Raw genomic sequence first — 19,719 nt, forward strand, 5'->3', positions numbered from 1 at the left:
CTGTGAAAGCTTGCAGGTTTATTTGAAGACACAAGCTTTCACAGTCTCGCTCCTTTAGAAGGAAACGTGTGTCTTCAAATAAACCTGTTGGACTATAACCTGGTGTTGTGTGAATTTTTGATCTTGCTCACCCCAGTCCAACACCAGCACCTCCACATTTTGGTATTTTGGATCGTGACTTGATAGATTCAATCCTTTAAAATAATAGGAACCAAAGAGTTAGACTCAGAGATGTCACTGCCATCTTGTTAACATAGCTAGGATTGTGTCTCATTGTCTCATTGTAACAAATCCATATCACACAATTGAGTTTTCTTACATAGGTTTCATTATCGGGATGTGAGCATCAGTGGTAAGGCCAGGATTTATTGCCAAGTAGTGCTAATGGATGGTTTGAGCATCAACCACTTTGGTGAAACTGGAGTAACATGCAGACTAGACCAGATAAGGATGGCAGGTTTCCATCCATACAGGACAATAGCGAATCAATTTTTAGCATTTTTAGACTATGTTTTGATAACTTCATGGTCACGTTTCATTTTATGCAAGCTTTTTATTTTCAAACTTTTTTAAAAAACTGAACCCAATTTCCCAAGCTGGTCTGGCTGGAATTTGAACTGATTTCTATGGATTATTAATTAAGATCACCACAACACCATTATTTACATTTGTAATAAAACCAATTTCCATAAATCTTTCAACTAAACAAATCGTCCCCTCATAAACTTTAGATTTCGGTTGAAATTCATGAATAATTTTGATTTAATACATCAGTTTTCGAAGTGGGATTTTCAAGGTTTTATGTTTGTATTCTCATAAAGTCTATCCATAGTGTTCACAGAGTGCAGCCATTAAGAACCAGCCCATGTTAAATATAGATGGACTCCATATACTATAGAGTTATAGCACTATACAGCATGGAGACACATGCTTCGGTCCAACTTGTTCACACCGACCAAATATCCTGAACTGATCTAGTCCCATTTGCCAGCATTTGGTCTATATCCCTCTAAACCTTTCCTATTCATACACCTATCTACATGCCTTTTAAATGTTGTAATTGTACCCGCCTCCACTGCCTCCTCCGGCAGCTCGTTCCATACACACACCACCCCCTACATGAAAAGGTTGCCCCTCAGATCCTTTTAAATCTTTCCCATCTCACCTTAAACTGTGCCCTTTAGTTTTGTACTTCTCTACCCTGGGTAAGAGACCTTGGCTATTCACCCTTTCCATATTCTTCACGATTTTATAAACCTCTATAAGGTCACCCCTCAGCCTCTGTCACTCCAGAGAAAAAAGTCCAGCCTATTCATCCTCTCCCTATAGATCAATCCCTCCAGCCTGGCAACATCCTTGTAAAACTTGAAACTCTGAAAAAGATTAACAACATCTTTCCTAAAGCAGGGAGACCAGAATTGAGTGCAATATTCTCAAAGTGACCTCACCAATGTCTTGTATAGCTGCAATATGACGTCCCAACTCTTATACTCCACATACCTATATTAGGCAGCTTATGGTTTGAAGGGCAAGCCTTATCTCCATTCATCATTCTGCCGTATGTTGCAGAATAGATGTTGATCAATGTAGAGTTTTTACAGCGAAGTTTAAGTTCTTTCCCCTCACAGGCTACTTTGCTTTTATACTTATCTGTAAGAAAAGGCACAGTTAAATCATTGTAAATAAATTGCAACATGTCGGACTGAAGGCAAAAAATGTAATTTTCTTTAATGCATAGAACTCTCAGTTCCATTTTTTACACAAATCACATCTAAAATTTGCAGCTTCTCCTTTCACCATCCAATAACAAAGTTTAAAGTGGAACTTTAACTTGGCAATGGCCATTGACTGCTCTGGGATGATGTTTGTAGCCAAGGTGAAAATGGATGTAAGGGCTATACATCCTGTGTAAGTCATCAATTTTGATTTTTTAAACTCCTGTCCCTCTTCAACATCATGTCCTCCAACAGCTTCTGAAATGCTTTCACGGTTTTTACTTCCATACCTAAAGGTAACCGCTCTTTATTGATTAATCTTTGTGTGAAGAACATTCTGAAATTAGTCCTAAATGTTCTATTCATAAACTTTGCCTTCTTTACCATCATCCTACTGTCACCATTAGTTTGAAGTAACGTGTTGAGGATAAAGAGGTGGATGAACAACGATTAAATTTTACAAAGGCACTTGATAAGATGCCACATCAAAGGTTATTGCAGAAAGTAAAAGCTCATGGTATAGGGGGTAACAAATTGGCATGGATAGAAGTTAGACTAGCTAACAGGAAACACAGAGTAAGCGTAACTGGTCTTTCTCAGGTAACAAATGGTGTGCCACAGCGATTAATGCCATTGTTCTGAACGACTTGGATGACATTGTTCTTAAATTACTTGGATGAAGGCACTGAAGGTATGGTTGCTAAATTTGCAGATGACTTAAAGATAAGCAAGAAAATAAGTTGTGAAGAGGACATAAGGAGGACACAAAGGGATATAAGATAGAGAGAGAGATAGTGGGAACTGCTGAAGCTGGAGAATCTGAGATAACAAGGTGAAGAGCTGGATGAACACAGCAGGCCAAGCAGCATCAGAGGAGCAGGAAAGCTGACGTTTCGGGTCTGGACCCTTTGAAGGTCCAGACCTGAAATGTCAGCCTTCCTGCTCCTCTGATGTTGCTTGGCCTGCTGTGTTCATCCAGCTCTACACCTTGTTACCTGGGATATTAGATAGGTTGTGATTAGGCAAAAGTCTGGCAAATGGAATACAGTGAAGGAACATGTGAAATTAACCGTTTTGGCTGAAATAATAAGAAAGAAGTGCATTATCTAAATGGTGAGAGATTGCAGAGTTCTGAGATGTAGAGAGATCTGGGTATCCTAGTAGAAAAATTGCAGAAGGTTAGTCTGCAGGTACAGCAAATAAGAATGTTATCATTTATTCCAGGGGGAATTAAAAACAAAAGCAGGGAGATAATGCTTCATGTTTGCAAGGAATTGGTGAGACCACATTTAGTGTACAGTGTACAGTATTGGTCTCCTTATTTAGAGAAAGATGTAAAAGTGTTAGAAGTAGTTCGAAGAACTTTTACCAGACTAATCACTAGAATTGGTGGATTGTCTTATGAGTAAAGATTGAGCACTGTGTTTTGAAGAGTAAGAGGCAATATCAGTGAAACAAGATCGAAAGGGGGTTGTTCTTAACAGGGTGGGTATGAAAAGGATGTTGCCTCTTGTGGGTGAATCTGAAACTAGTGTTTAAGAGATTGCCCCTTTAATACAAAGATAAGGAGTTTTTTTTTCTCTCAGTGTCGTGAGTCTTTGAAACTTTTTCCTCAAAAGGCACTAGAAATGAAGTAGTTGAATATTTTTACAGCAGAAGTAGACAGATGTTTGATAAGCAAAAGAGTGAAAAATAATCGGGTTAAGTGGGAAGTGAGGTTGAAATCAGATCAACCTGGATGAAATCAAACCTGGCAGAACAGGCTCAAGGAGCTGAATGGCCCCCTTCTGCTCTTAATTCATATGTTTGTGATTTAAGGGGCTGCTGGTTGCTGAAAGCTTTAGATTAAAAATTCTGGCCATTGAAATGTACCTTTACTTCCTGGACTCAAATCCAACCTACACTGATACGGGGTTAACCTATCTTAGAGGTCTTGAGTGTTTTGTACATTTGAAGCAGACCCAATCATCTCTTAATGGCCATGAATCAGTAGCAAGATACACAAATAATTGGAAATCCTATTTAGAGAGATCATAAAACAGCTGGGGTACAATCCAGAAAATGTCACATCAGTACAATAAGTAGTGTACTTCTGAAGTTGAAACTGGTGTAATTTGTTGGGTAGGCTAGGGAGTGATGCAATATCTAATGTCAGACTACTTTTCTGCTGACCAAAATGTTCCATTTTTCAGAACTAATAATTCACAACCTAAAGCAAAAAAAACTCACTGGACGTAAAAAATATGAAAACGTTCAAGTTAAATTGTTTTCACTTTATCTCATTTTGCCTATGCTCATTAAAAACTGGCAGCTATGCTTGCCACATTTAGGAACTCGAAGACTACCATGCTGAAATGGAAAACTGATGATGACTAACCTAACTATTTCTAGTTGAATCATTCTTTCTACATCTGCTTTTGGATGCTGCTGGTGTGGAGAATGTCACATTCCAAACCGTTCCACCTCCCCATCGAGAACAGGTTATGACATGCATTTCAAACGGAAACACAGTGGGACAAAAGACTACAACACTTTAAAGCCAAGTTGCTGACCAGTGTCCTTTCTTAGGGACTTCCATTGATTGGAAGAAGATGGAAGTACATTAACAGATTAAAGCAGATGTTTTTCCATTGGCTCACAGCTATAAATAATAGTTAAATATGAATTAGGAAATGACTTCAAGGGGCAAATTAGATGGGTTTTTACAAATTGGCTATGAATAAGATATGATTTAGTTATCATTATTAGGTAGATCATATCAAATATTTGTATCTAATTATACAACTTTTGTTAGCCACCCTTTGTAATTCAAACAGAGTGCTCGATCCAGAAAATATGCATTCATTAAGTATGGACGTAGTACTTACTTGGCTTGCATTTATAGGACACAAGGAGGTATTTGCTAGTGCCTGGACAAGGGTCAAGTCCAAAAACACGTCTATTGACGAGAAGCTGGCAGGATTGCTGATCCTGGCATTCATCCAGTATTTTCTGGCAAGAATGAAAGCAAGAAGACATAGTTCAGGAATAAAGAGAATTATCTGCAAGCACAGGCCCATGAAATACTATTAGATTGAAAATGTGATCTAAATAGCTTTCAAAACTAAATGCATTAAGAACTTTTTAAAAAACTTTTGAACAAAGAACTGAAATGCTTAGAACCCTGCAGTCAACACTATACAATATTCTAGGGATTGTATTTTGGCAATAATTAAGACGGTTAAGCATCACTTTTGTTGACACCAGCATTTTTACCAAATATGTTAACAATTCTTGTAAAAAGTACAAACCATTCAAAAGAAGTTCAGGTATAAATCAAAAAGTCACTTTAAGAACAGATATAAATCTGCAAGATGACAAAATGTCTGTAATTTTGTCAGTTGTTGCATGCAAATTCTGATGCTATGGATTATTTAGATCCCTATGAAGCTGTATAATGTACCATTAAGGGTTCATATCCTAAACTGGTATACTTAGTTACCACCATGACAGGATGCGAATGTTAGCCGCATGACTTGTAATCAGCCTGCAAATAGGTGGAGAAAAAATTAGAGGTACAGTCTTGGGTTCCAAGTGAACAATATCTGTGGCTGGTCTTAATTTCAAATTAGGAACTCACATTGTTGTCCCTTGCCTGTGATTACTATTGCTTACATTGAAGAAAAGAGAAACATGATAACAATTAATAATAGCTGTTGTCCAGGAGACCTCAGTGAGAATCTAGTGGCCACATTACATTCCGTTCGGTGTTATGTAGCTGGGAAAATGTTAGAATCATGCAGCCATGATTTTAACTTCCTCTTTGGTTGAACTTTAATATTTATTATTCTCCCACAGAGCAAGGTCCTGCTCAGCCTCTATCCCTCATTTGTCCCAAATATTTCTTTTCCTCCAAGTGGCTGAATCCATTAGGTGTCTCTATTTGAATAAGCCATTATCAGTCCAAAACAAATCCAATCTGGATTCACTGCTCATATCTAATGTACACCCTCTTGTTTCTCTAATCTGCCTTTACTGTCCTTAGCTATTTAAGTATCCGGTCTCTCTCCCAAACACAAACTAACATTTTCCCAGCGATGTCACACTGAATGGAATGGAATGTGGTCACTAGCTTCTCGCTGAGGTCTCCCAGGCAACTATTAGTCCAAGATTACTTTTTCTCTACTTGCCAATTCCTGCTCACCTCAATGCCTGGCAGCATGAGATTGGTGGTATATAAATTTCTCCTCTACATCATTTTACAGATGAATTCCTCCCCAAGTTCTGGCATGAGAATAAAAACCATAAAAGGTATGTCTTATGAAAGGTAAGACCAGTAATCTCTGCCACATAATTTTGTTTTAAAAATGTATTTAAACATGTCCTCATGACATGGATTTTCAACATAGAGGCAGGAATCTGGAAATCAGAATTTTCTCATAAGAACATAAGAACATAAGAACTAGGAGCAGGAGTAGGCCATCCGGCCTCTCGAGCCTGCCCCGCCATTTAATAAGATCATGGCTGATCTTTTTGAGACTCAGCTCCACTTACCTGCCCACTCACCATAATCCTTAATTCCTTTACTGTTCAAAAATTTATCTAGCCTTGCCATAAAAACATTCAGCGAGGTAGCTTCAACCGCTTCACTGGGCAGGGAATTCCACAGATTCACAAACCTTTGGGTGAAGAAGTTCCTCCTGACCTCAGTCCTACATCTGCTTCCCTTTATTTTGAGGCGATGCCCTCTAGTCCTAGTTTCACCTGCTAGCGGAAACAACCCCCCAGCCTCCACCTTATCTATTCCCTTCATAATCTTATGTGTTTCTATAAGATCTCCCCTCATTCTTCTGAATTCCAATGAGTATAATCCCAGTCTACTCAGTCTCTCTTCATAATCCAACCCTCTCAACTCTGGAATCAACGCAGTGAATCTCCTCTGCACCCCCTCCAATGCTAGTATATCCCTTCTCAAGTAAGGAGACCAAAACTGCACACAGTACTCCAGGTGCGGCCTCACCAGGACCCTATACAGCTGCAGCATAGCCTCCCTGTTTTTAAACTCCATCCCTCGAGCAATGGCAGACAAAATTCCATTTGCCTTTTTAATTACCTGCTGCACCTGCAATCCCACCTTCAGCAATTCATGCACAAGGACACCCAAGTCCCTCTGCACAGCAGCATGCTGCAATTTTTTACCATTTAAAACATAGTCCATTTTGCTGTTATTCCTACCAAAATGGATGACCTCACACTTATCAACATTGTACTCCATCTGCCAGACCTTTGCCCACTCACTCAGACTATCTATATCCCTCTACAGACTTTCAGTGTCTTCTGCACACTTTGCTCTACCACTCATCTTAGTGTCATCTGCAAATTTTGACATACCAAATGATGACGGTGAATACATTGTTGATTGTTGGGGAAAACCCTCTGGTTCTCTAATGTCCTTTAGGGAAGGAAACTGCCATCCTTACCTGGTCTGGCCTACATGTAACTCCAGACCCACAGCAATGTGGTTGACTCTTAACTGCTTTCTGGGCAATTAAGGATGGGCAATAAATGCTGCCCAGTCAGTGACGCCCTCATCCCATAAATGGAATAAAGGGGGAAAAAAAATCCTCAGCTCACAGTCATGCACTGGCATCTCCTTGTACCACAGTCAGCTCTACCCAGCTCAGAACCTCTCTTTCCCTAACCTGCAAAAGACCTCTATTGTCTACTTTCATTCTGCACACAATGCACACCCTCAACCAATGCTTTTTCTCCACCCTATCAGACATGAAGGACCGAAAGTACACCAAACTTGCTTGTACTTACCACCTCCCCAATTCTATCCAGGAGTTCACTCTTAATTTGCCAGGCACCATTAACCATGCTGGTCTCCTCAGCCTCTCCCACTGACACCGACTACATCACTTCCTCTGCCGACGTCAGCCACATCACCGCCGCCACTGACGCCAACAACATCAACATTCACTTCCACCTATGTTACCATCCCCATACACAGACTTACTCCCGAAATAGTCTCAACTCCTGTGCCCAGTTCCAACTCTACACCCAACCCCAGCTCCAAGCCCTACTGGGTCTTCACCATCCCCCCAGACCTCCCCCTCACTGAGGACGAATGGTCAGTCCTCAGCAAAGGACTCACCTTCATTCCCCTCCTCCCACACGTCAATGAATTCCGTTCACATCTGGACGTTGAGCTCTTTTTCCGCCGCCTCCGCCTCCTCATCTATTTCTTTAACCACGAGTCTAAACCACCCTCTACAGACCCCTTCTCCTGCTTCCAACATACCCCATCCACCTGGACACCACCCCAAGGCCTCCTACCCTCCCTCGACCGTTTCATTTCCAACTGCCATTGTGACATCGATTGCCTCAACCTCTCCACCTCTCACACTCACTCCAACCTCTCCCCCACAGAACGTGTAGCCCTCTGCTCCAACCCTAACCTCACCATCAAACCCACAGATAAAGGGAGCCCAGCAGTGGTATGGTGCACTGACGCTTACATCACGGAGGCCAGGCACCAATTCTCTGACACCTCCTCCTACCACCCCCTCGATTATGATCACATCCCTGATCAAAAAAACTTCATCTCTCAGGCCATCCATAACCTTATCACCTCAGGTGACTTCCCACCAACAGCCTCCAACCTCATTGTTCCTCAAACCCGCATCACCCGGTTCTATCTCCTTCCCAAAATCCACAAACTTGACTGGTCAACCGATTGTCTCGGCCTGCTCCTGCCCCACTGAACTCATCTTTGCTTACCTTGACTCTGTCCTTTCCTCCCGGTCCAGGAACTCCCCACCTATGTTCGGGACACTACCCACACCCTCCACCTCCTCCAAGACTTTCAATTCCCTGGCCCAAAACCTCATCTTCACCATGTACATCCCGTCCCTGTACACTTGTATCCCCATGCAGATGGCCTAAAAGCCCTCCACTTCTTCCTCTCCCGCAGGCCCAACCAGTCTCCCTCCACTGATACCCTCATCTGCTTAACAGAACTCATCCTTACCCTCAACAACTTTTTCTTTAACTCCTCGCACTTCCTACAAACTAAAGGGGTGGCTATGGGCACCCATGTGGGTCCAAGCTATGCCAGCCTCTTCGTAGGATACAGAGTTCTGATGAAGGGTCTAGACCTGAAACGTCACCTCTCCTGCTCCTCTGATGCCGCCTGACCTGCTGTGTTCCTCCAGCTCCACACAGTATTGAAGATAGCTAAGCTATTCTGCACAAACTGAATGAAAGCTCAGATATCTGTCAATGTTTTGAAATAGTCACACAGGTGTTCAGCAAAGAATTAATAATAGCCAATAGGATAGTTTAAACAGTTTGCTATTGATGTCACACTAGGTTAGCCTTTTAATATTTTACATTGCAGAATAATACCTTATCCAGTGGATAATGTATTGTAATGCATTTGAAGACTCTTCTGCTTTTACAGTATTGTTCTCCTACTTTACAGCTTTTCAGTTGGCAGAGATTGTTCTACTCCCATAGGGCTACTCTCGCATTACAGAAAGATGACTGGTGGTGAGTTTAACTTGACAGTCACCACACCTCAGGCAAGGGGCAAGGTTGAGAAGGCAGGACCTTCATGGTGACTTCAGCTAGTACAATCGAATTCTCACTGCTGGTATCATGCTGCATTAAAAACCAGCCATCCAGCAAACTGAGCTAACAGTCCGCTAACAGTGACCCAGCGAAAAACATCATTTAATGGCCATTTACCTTTTCTAATCACAGCACTAACATCACTCATTTTAATAAACATAGTTTCATGATAAACTACAGCAGAGGCAACATGACCTTTATTCACTTGTGAAATTCTTTCTATTTCCAATCTTGGGTTAATTCATCTACTCTGCAGATATGATACAGGAAGGTTTCCAAAATATGGATCCTTGACTCCCTGATCCGCAGACCACAATCACAGAAAAGCAACAGCACGTCCTCCACGACAATCCTCAACACCAGTGCCCCACAAAGATGCGTACTCAGCCCCCTACTGTACTCCTTGTACACTCATGGCTGTGTGGCCAAATTTCACCCAAACTCCATCTGCTAGTTTGCTGATGATATCACCGTTATGGGCCAGATATCAAACAATAATGAGACAGAATGCAGGAAAGGGAGAGTGCTTGGTGGCATGGCATAAAAATAATAATCTCTCCCTTAATCTCAGCAAAACTAAAGAGCTGATCATCAACTTCAGGAAGCAAGGAGGGGGTCACGCCCCTATCTACATCAATGGAGCTGAGGTGGAGTAACAATCACCAACAATCTGTCCTGGACCTCCCACTTTGATGTGACAGTCAAGAAGCCACAACAATGCTGCTTCTTCCTCAGGAGGCTAAGGAAATTCAGTATGTCCATAAGGACTCCCAGCACCTTTTATAGATGCACCATGGAAATCATTTTATCCGGATGCATCACGTCTTGTTATGGCAACTGCTCTCCCCAGAACTGTAAGAAATTGCAGAAACTTGTGAACACAGTCCAGTCCATCGCGCAAGCCAACCTTCCAGCCATGGACTCCATCTGTACTTCTCGATGCCTCGGAAAAGTAGCCAACGTCATCAAAGACCCCTGCCACCCCGGTTATAATCTCTTCCAACCTCTTCCATCAGGCAGAAGATGCAAAAACTTAAACACACGTACCAACAGGTTCAAGAACAGCTTCTTCCCCGCTGTTATTAACTTATAAATGAACCTGTCAAATTTCAAATCTAACATTGATTTTGCTTTTTGCGCACCTTCTTTGCAGCTGTAACTTTGTATTTCTTGCTCAGTTCAATCACCCTATGATCTTTGTATGCTATAATCTGCCTGTATTGCAAGCAGAACAAAACTTTTCTCTGTACTTAGGTACATGTGATGATAATAAATCAAATCTAAATCAAATCAAATATGACGGTGTCACTGAACATTATGTTAAGTTCTGAAATGCTCACTTTCAGAATGATTCTGGCAGCTTTGAAGAAGCAGCATGTGGAATTCCCAAACTGGCCTCTTTCCCAATGTGGTGAAAACAGCGACAGAAACAGAGACAAGAATTGCACATTTTCTGCTCATTGGGAACGTCTGTTTGCAATTTTTGCTTCTGTACCACCCTGAAACTGTGCTGTGAAATCTAACTCTTTATTTCTGTGTGAGCATCTACATTAAGAATATTAATTCACTCATGACAATGCAGCTCACTTGATTGAGAGCCCATTCGCTATCTTCAACATTTGGTCCCTTCACCAAGAAACACAGTGGCAGCAGTGGATACAACCATGTGATGTACCCTAGCAACTTGCCAATGGTTCTCTAATAGCACCATCCAAACCTACAACCTAGAAATACAATGGCACCAAATGCTTGGTACACTGCCTTCAAGTTCCTCACCAAGTCACACAACATCTTAACTTGGAACTATATCACTGAGCCAAAATCCTGGAACTCTCTCCCCATCAATATTGTGAGTGTATCTATCCCATTGCAGTAATTCAAGAAGGTGGTTTACCTTCTCAAGGGCATTTAGGGATGCATAACAAATGATGGGTTTGTCAAATGTTGCCTACATCCCATGAAAGAATTGTAAAAAAAGCACATCTACGTAGGAGAATCAGAGAGATACAGAAACTGACATTTTATGCAGAATTGAGATGGTACATAACTGAACCCATTCCTTTGTGGCTTGCATCCATAGATCCAGATTTTTTTCATCCTTTGAGAGATGGTAAAATATTTGCAACTAACATAAGGTAAGAGCCTCATATAGACTCTGTGAGGTGAAATGCACCTTTTGTTCAACATGTATCTTACCATATCTCGAAATAGTTTGAAGATCTCTATAAGGTCACCCATGAACCACTGCATTTTCAACAAAATTAGTTTTCAGGCTTGTTTTCAGAATTGTGATGTATTATCCCTGGAATATCACACTGAATCTATGCTGTAAGTCCATTTCTTTCGGGATCAACTATATATGAATAGAATTTGCTGGAGAAACTCAGAGTTAACATTTTGGGGCAAGTGACCATTCTTCAGAATGTGTGTTCTCTCTGTTTTCTTTCCACAGATGCTGCTAGACCTGCTGAGTTTCTACAGGAATTTCTGTTTTTGTTTCAGATTCCAGCACTGGCTGTTCTTTGTTTTATATATGTACTTCATGATAGTTCCTCAATCAAGGGCAGAAAAATAGGTTCATAAAACACTGGACATTTATATTTTCCTAATTAACCTGTTCAGAGATATCATTACACAACTCTGCAACAGGTGGGATTTAAACCCAGGCCTCCTCGCTCAGAGGTAGGGACATCACCACTGCACCATTAAGCCCTAACACTGGATGCTTACAGCTAGCTTTACAAGATATACGTCTTTTGGTTTCTGTAATTTATTTGCAGTTGCTGCATTATTAGCTCAGGTCCTCTTGTCGGACTAGTAAAATATCTTAGTCACTTCTAAGTACTGGAATACATTCATTTTTTATTAAAGGGTACAATATTTCAGATAATTACCACGGACTAAAGAAACTGGCAATTGCCAATACGATATCATAAAATATACTGAAGACTAAAATTGAAACTGCATATCAGAAAGGATAATCCTAGGCCAAACCATTGTATATATACCAGATTTGTAGGGTAATCTAAAAGTTTAATTTTAAAAAATCAACAAAGCTTTGCAATTTCCTGACAAACTTTTGATGGTTTATGAATCTTGACTCAGTTGAAATGCAGCTATTCTAATAGTTATAGCAGATGTTAAAACTGCATGATCCAAGATAAGTATAATTGGGAAAAGATGACCATTATTAACATAATCTAAGGACAAAATTTCACAACTGTTGCTCTTACTGTCATTTTATGTTTATTGTTAGAATAGTAAAAAATACATAAAATTCTTGCTGTACCTGTAAAGTGGTTGGTGCTGTGCAGTTTAGATTTTCTTCCGCTCTACTTCTGGGTTGTAAACCAGGGCACAAGAGGGAACTTGGCACCTTACGTCCATAGAATGCTGACTGTATACTTATTGTTGTATCTCGAGGGCAATATAGGTTTAGGTGGGCACCATCACAAGCTTGCTCTGTATGACGACGCAAAACTTTGGATAAGTAATCTATAGGAACAGGAGAAACATATGGAGTATATAAAAAGAAGCTCTGTGGGAAGAGTTTTTTTTAGAAAAACCTGCGGTTGGTTTGCTCGCTGAGCTGGTTCACTGTTTCGCAGACGTTTCATTACCCTGCTGGGTAACATCATCAGTGCAGCCTCCGATGAAGCGCTGTTGTGTTTTCCCGCAAGGTATTTAAACTCCAGAGGTATTTTTTTTCGTTTTAGCATAGTTCCAGGTGGTGGTACCTCTACCAAGTATTTAAGGACAACGGGTACCCAAACAGTTGGGTCTGACAGTGCCTATCACACAAACAACAACAGAAAGATACAGTATGCCCTGACACATTCGTCACGTTACCGTACATCATGAGCATATCCAAACTGACCACAAGACTCCTACGACCATTGGGCATCAGAGTAGCACACAAACCTACATCAACCCTATGCCAACTGCTAACTCGAACCAAAGACCCCTTACCCACTATGGACAGAACCAACGTAATATATAAGATCCTATGCAAAGACTGCGACAAACATTACACTGAACAGACAGAAAGGAAACTGGTCACAAGAATACATGAACACCAACTAGCAACAAAAAGACATGACCAGTACTCACTCGTCTCCATTCTCTCAGATAAGAAGAACCACCAGTTTGATTGGGACAACATCAAGATCCTAGAGACAAGCATGGGAATTTCTAAAGGCTTGGTTCTTCACCAAGAAGGCCATCAATAAACATGTAGAATTAGACCCTATGTACACACCACTGCGAAAAACAACCAGAAATGAGGTAACCAATTCCAACAGACCCCAGAGTTTAAATACCAGACAGGAAAACACAACAGTGCTTCATTGGAGGCTACACTGATGATGTTACCCAGCATGGTAATAATATGTCAGTGAACTAGCGAACCAGCTCAGCAAGTGAACCAACCACAGCATCCATGAGCCGAGCACAAATCTAATCAAGAACTTTAGAAAAACCTTTTAACCTATTGGAAGCACATAGGAGAAACCAAAAGGAAACCAGAAAGTCGAGGTTAACTTGCACACTGTGGAAATCGACAGCATGTGTGTGGCCTCACTGACATATTTACCACCAAGAAGCCAACTTGGTCTAGTTTGGTGTAGTAGGGCCAGAACTACTAGAGGAGAGGCTGAAGGACTAACTAAGTCTGAGTCCAAACTGGTGGGGAAGGTTCCATCCCAGTTGTTGGAGTGGATCCTGGAATTCTTTATGGTAGGGAGAAGTGTTCCACTCCAGTTGTAGAGGTTAGTAAAGGGAGTTAGAGGGGTCAGTGAGAACTAGTGACTTGGGGGTTGCCAATTGGAGGCCTGAGTGGAGTGTGGGTGGTTGTATATTGAAGGCCATGGGGTGAGAGTTTCGATGGGGGTTGTGTGAATGCAGAGAATGGTACTTAAATTCCTAGATCTAACTTCCCGCACTTTCTCCAATTCCCTGGTTTTCCAAGGGTCAGGAAACTTGGGCATCTGGAGTTGGAAATAGGCACGCAGCTTTGTCTTTTAAAAATGATGGTGCTCATGGCCTCCCGTCAAACCAGAAATGGAGGGTGATGGTGGTTAGTTGGAGCTAGGATTCAGATATTTTACAATTTTAAATTCTCACCAGCCCTAAACCATTCATTTTGGGGGTTAATTTCCCTCGGTACCACATAAAAGCACAAGCAACCAGTGTTAACCAATTCGCTGAGCTTTGATGCAATGTAACTACTGTATCATAATACCAATAAATAGGCAATGTAATAGTAAAACAATAACAGTAGTTATCTTTGGTTTCATGCACATGTGAGTAGTATCATATTACCAATCCTTTTGTTTAGGAATAATTTAACTGACAGGCTAATAGTGAGAACGTTAGTAAGGCAGTCAGATACCGAGGTATTCTATTTACAGTGGTCTTTTCATCCATTTAATTAATTTGCCCATTCATCAACATTATCATGGCAAAATCAAGTCTTGCGTTTAGCCCCAAGACTAACAGCCAGAAACTCTGGTTACAATAAATCCTTGGCAATCAATTAAAGAAAAATTACTTCAATTAGTGTTAAGGCACGAGAATAAATGATAAATCATCCCAGTTCAAGCTACTGAACAGTTTGCAAAAAATGACAGAATGCCGACAAAAGACTATCATGGCATAAGGTAGAACCTGCAATGTACACATTAACATTTTCTAATTAAGTCTGGATCCATATCTCACTGTTGTTATTCGTAAACCTTTGGAAATCAGTCGTTTTTTGGAGGAAAGAATGAGGTAGTTAATATGAAATAATGGCACAATGTTAATTTGGACAACAGGACACGAATAGAGAGACCTAATGGTGTGCACATATGCATATTTTTGAAGAAGGTAGAGCTAGTTGACAAGGCTTAAAAGAAATCATATGGCAGCCTGTGCCTTGTAAACAGAGTATGATACTTAGGTATAACAGATACAGTAAAGCTTAATAAATCACTGCCATGCTATCAGTTCTTACATAGGTAAGTGTTAGTTGCCAGTGTGGGACCAGGTTTGTGATTGCAGGAAATTAAAACATCAAAAAAGTGCAGGCAAGTTGAGAAGTTGGCAGGAACCCATCAGCTTCCGCATTTGAGTGAGTATATGACTGAAAGGATATCCCCATAGGATTGATGAATCTGTTATTAACATATGCAAAAAGCCAATTAGCTACACCTCTCATCATAGATTCTGGCACTAACCGTCAGACCTAGTTTCCTGGATTTACAGGGATTTGCCAGATTAAACCATGCGCAAGGACAGCAGGAACTGATGGGGCTATGCACTTGACAGGCTGGAATGTCTATTGCTACAGAGATATAACAGCCAATTCTTAGCGTTTTTGCTTATAAGAATTTTCCTTTTAATTCCTCATGGTTACCCCAATGGTTTCAGCAAAGCAAGAGACAGGCTTTTCATAATCTACGAGTATAATGTGAGAAAATATGAACTTGTTCACTTTTGCAGAAACAATGGGAATCCATTATAGATAGAAAAAGATTGCAGAACTTTGTGATACAGCGTTATCTCAGAGTCCTGGTACATGAATCACAAAAGGTCGATATGCAGGTACAATAAGTGATTCGGAAGGCAAGTAGAATGTTGCCATTTATTTAAAGAGAAATACATTATAAAAATAGAGAAGTTTTACTATAGCTGTACAGGACATTGGCAAGACCACATTTGAAATGCTGTGCAGAGATTTTGGTCTCCATACTTAAGTAAGAACACAATTGTATTTGAAGCAGTTCGAGGAAGGTTCACTCAATTGATTCACATGAGTACAATGTCTGTCTGATGAGGTAAGGTTAGAAGATGTGGCCTGTATCCATTGGAGTTTAGAAAAATGAGAGATGAACTTATTGAAGATCTTCAGGCAACTTGCCAAGATGGATGCTGAGAGGATGTTTTCTCTTACAGGAGATACCAGATTTAGAGGGCACAGTTCAAAAGTAAGGAATTTTCATTTAAGCTGAGCATGGGGAGTAATCTTTTCTCTCAGAAGTTCACTGGTAAATGGAATTCTCTTGCTTAGAAAGCAGTTGACGTAGGCTATTGAATATTTTTAAGGCTAAGTTAGATAGATTCTTCATTAACAAGGGAGTCAGTGGTTATATGGGGTAGACTTGAAGCCAGGCATTAATGAAATCCAAATATATCACATCCAATGTTATATTCTTATGATGTTACTTTGTGTCGCCCTCAAAGAAATACAAGTAAATTGGACTAGCGAAACTTTTCAAGTCCTATATTGGGTATCTTGTAAGATTTTATTTCTGCAATTAATCTTATTCCTAAAAAAAGGTTTCCATAATTTCACCTAGAATGGGCAAACACCTGCAACAATCTGCAGTTTTCCAGGGATAAATTTGTTCACTTTTCTGATAAATATAGAAGTAAAAGCTGTCATGCTCCAGTGTCTGGTCAATCTATAATGTTCAACATTTTCTAGCAAAAGTATCCGAGTTCCTGTAATTTCCTCCTCTGGCTCCGTATGCTTTCGCTAATGCAACTTATCTGGACTGTGAGATTTCTGTACATTAGAACTAGAATTAAGTTGTATTGTCACATATACTCAAGTACAACTGTAAAGGAGTACAATGAAAGTATACAATGTCACCACACACAGTGCCATCTTAGGTACAAAGTAACTAGTTACAAATCTTCAGTACTAAAATAGATTAGGTACAAAAATAGAGAAACAAAGAAAGGAGTTAAAAATTCTACATTACAGTGCTTTCACAGTCCTTCTACGGCCTGCAGTCATGTTTCATGCTAGTTGTAATATGAATGACTTTAAGATCCTTCTTTAATAATTCACAAATTCCTTTTCAGATCAGTTAAGTTACCTGACTCCCACTTGGTAAAAACTGAAGCAAAAGGCACATCTAGTACCTTCACAGCCTACATAGCATCATTTGGCACGTGATTACCTAGTATTTGCTTTCTTTTTCAATTAAGACAAGTCAACTTTTTATTATTAATCTTCACTGCTTTTGTCATATTCATGATTGGTTTTTATTCTATTTTCAAAGGTTTCCAGATCTTTTCAACCACAATCAAGGAAATTTCTGAAGAAGGGTCTCGGCCCGAAACGTCAGCGTTCCTGCTCCTCTGATGCTGCTTGGCCTGCTGTGTTCATCCAGCTCTACACCTTGTTATCTCAGATTCTCCAGCATCTGCAGTTCCTACTATCAAAGAAATACTTATGCTGTTTTTCCAGGATGTCCTTAGTTCTTCCATCAAAGTTACTACAAATGAACAGGAAAATGCTCATGGAAATTCATCCTAATTACACTTTAACAATTTTGGCTTACATAACAAGTGGAACTTATTTTCAAATTTAGAATTATATAAGACTATAATTTTCATCTGGTAATTCTTGTCTGGTCAGCCAATTGTTAACTTTGAAGCATAATAATCTAGTCACCGTACTGTAGCAGCCCATTGTACATTTTGAACATGATATTGTGAAAGTCCAAGACGATAGGAAAAACAGTTAGATATAGAGCACAGTATGATTAATCAAACAGTGCTTATAGTCATTAAAATAACAGCAGTAAGGTCTAATGGAATCTGACTTCGAAACCTGGCAAGTGCCTGACGATGAAAGTTTAAAAATATCTCTCCAAGATTAAAATATATATATCCCAATCATACTAGTTAATAGATATATACTAGCTCACATTAGCATGCTCACATCACATAGGAGGAATCCATGGCATTTCATTTCAGATAACAAACTCCAGCAGGATGTTTCCACGCCAACATCCTTTAAATAAGACATGTTTCAGTGCTTTGCCATGCTGGTCGTTCATTATTATTTATCTTCAAGTAAGAAAAATACACTGACAAAACTGGAACATTCTGAAATTCTAACATTGCAGATCCACAATGTCAAGTTAGCCAAGGCTGAGGAATAATCATGAATAGGCACAGGTTTAAACAAACAGTTCTGAACTATCTGGAACAACTGGTCGTACATTCTTACTGAAGCATCAATCTCATAATGATACTATAATAGATCATGATCAAAGGAAGTTAAAAATGGTGAGATCTGATAGAAACATCACCAGGCTATGCTGCTTGATATGGAATCATAGAATGGTTTCAGCACTGAAGGAGGCCATTCAGTCTATTGAATCCATAGTTGCTGTCTGCAACAGGAATTCAGCTGGTCTAAATACAAACTGGAAGAACTTCAGATGCTGGAAATCAGAAACAAAAACAGAAATTGCTGGAAAAATTCAGCAGGTTTGGCAGCATCTGTGGACAGAAATCAGAGTTAACATTTCAGGTCCAGTGACCCTTCCTCAGAACTCAGATAATCTCATGCCCTTGCCTTTTTCTGATAGCCCTGAAAGTTTTTTTTCTGCTCAGGTAATTTCCCTGATTCCCTTTTGAAAGCCAGAATTGAGTCTGCTTCCACCACACACTCAGGCAGTGTATTAAAGATAATAACCATTTGTTAAGAGGTTCCTCATGTTTTCTTTGATTTTTGTCATTCATTTTAAACTGGCACTCTTTGTGCTTTGTCTCGTGCTTTAAGACACTACTGCTAGCTGCACATTGAGGTCCTGCTCTGGAGTATCAAATCTCCGCTCAACCTTCTCTAAGGAGAACAATGTCAGATTTTCCAATCTATCCATGAACTGAAACCTCTCATCTCTGTCTTGCATTACTTGCTACTGGTTTCACATCCTTCCTAAACATGGTGCTTATAGTGGGAAGCAATGCTTCAGTTGAGGCTAAGTGTTTTGTAATGGTCTGTTGTAAAATGTAACAGATATGAAATAGTTAGTCTGAGCTATGCTGATGCTCTGTCTATTCTGCTATATCACACAGTCAACTGAGTGCAGCATCAGGCAATCTTGGGAAGTTGGGGCACATAGCATTAAGTGTTTGTCACAGTCTTCTGATGGAGACACACTTGCCTTGTTAGTAATAGCTGATAAGGCTAAAAATTATGGTAACCTGCATCAAGCTACTGAGATATATAGGAGAATCAGAATCAGAGAATTGTTATGGTACAGAAGCAGGCCATTTGGCCCATTGTGCCTACACTAGACCTTGTGTCAATTTCCTGCCTTTTTCTCATATCCCTGTATGCTATTTCTCTTCAAATAGTCAGCCAATATCCTGTTAAATGCTTCAATTGAACCTGACTCCACCACACTTCTGGTCAGTGCATTCCATACCCGAACTACTTGCTGTGTGAAAACGTTTTTTCTCACATCACCCTTGCTTGTTTCACACATCACTTTAGATATGCACCTTCCCAATCTTGTTTTCTTTATGAGTAGGAACAGTTTCTCCCTATCTACTCTATCTAGCTCACTCATGATTTTCAAAACCTGAATTCAAATCTCCTCCCAGC

The 19,719-nt window shown here is 40.1% G+C and overlaps 1 protein-coding gene across 4 annotated transcripts in view; it reads right to left on the bottom strand.

Annotated features, from left to right (window-relative positions):
• Positions 1–19,719, bottom strand: part of eva1c (eva-1 homolog C (C. elegans)) — a 124,374-nt gene that overhangs the window by 56,172 nt on the left and 48,483 nt on the right. For all 4 annotated transcript variants that reach the window (XM_048603269.1, XM_048603270.1, XM_048603271.1 and 1 more), the window contains exons 3-5: positions 12,619–12,824; positions 4,583–4,706; positions 1,501–1,650 (exon numbers count right to left, since the gene is read on the bottom strand). In XM_048603269.1, coding sequence (XP_048459226.1) covers positions 1,501–1,650; positions 4,583–4,706; positions 12,619–12,824 — 480 coding nt within the window. The remainder of the gene's footprint in view (positions 1–1,500; positions 1,651–4,582; positions 4,707–12,618; positions 12,825–19,719) is intronic.

Source organism: Rhincodon typus, chromosome 11, assembly GCF_021869965.1.
Source record: "Rhincodon typus isolate 14 chromosome 11, sRhiTyp1.1, whole genome shotgun sequence".
Lineage (NCBI taxonomy): Eukaryota > Metazoa > Chordata > Chondrichthyes > Orectolobiformes > Rhincodontidae > Rhincodon > Rhincodon typus.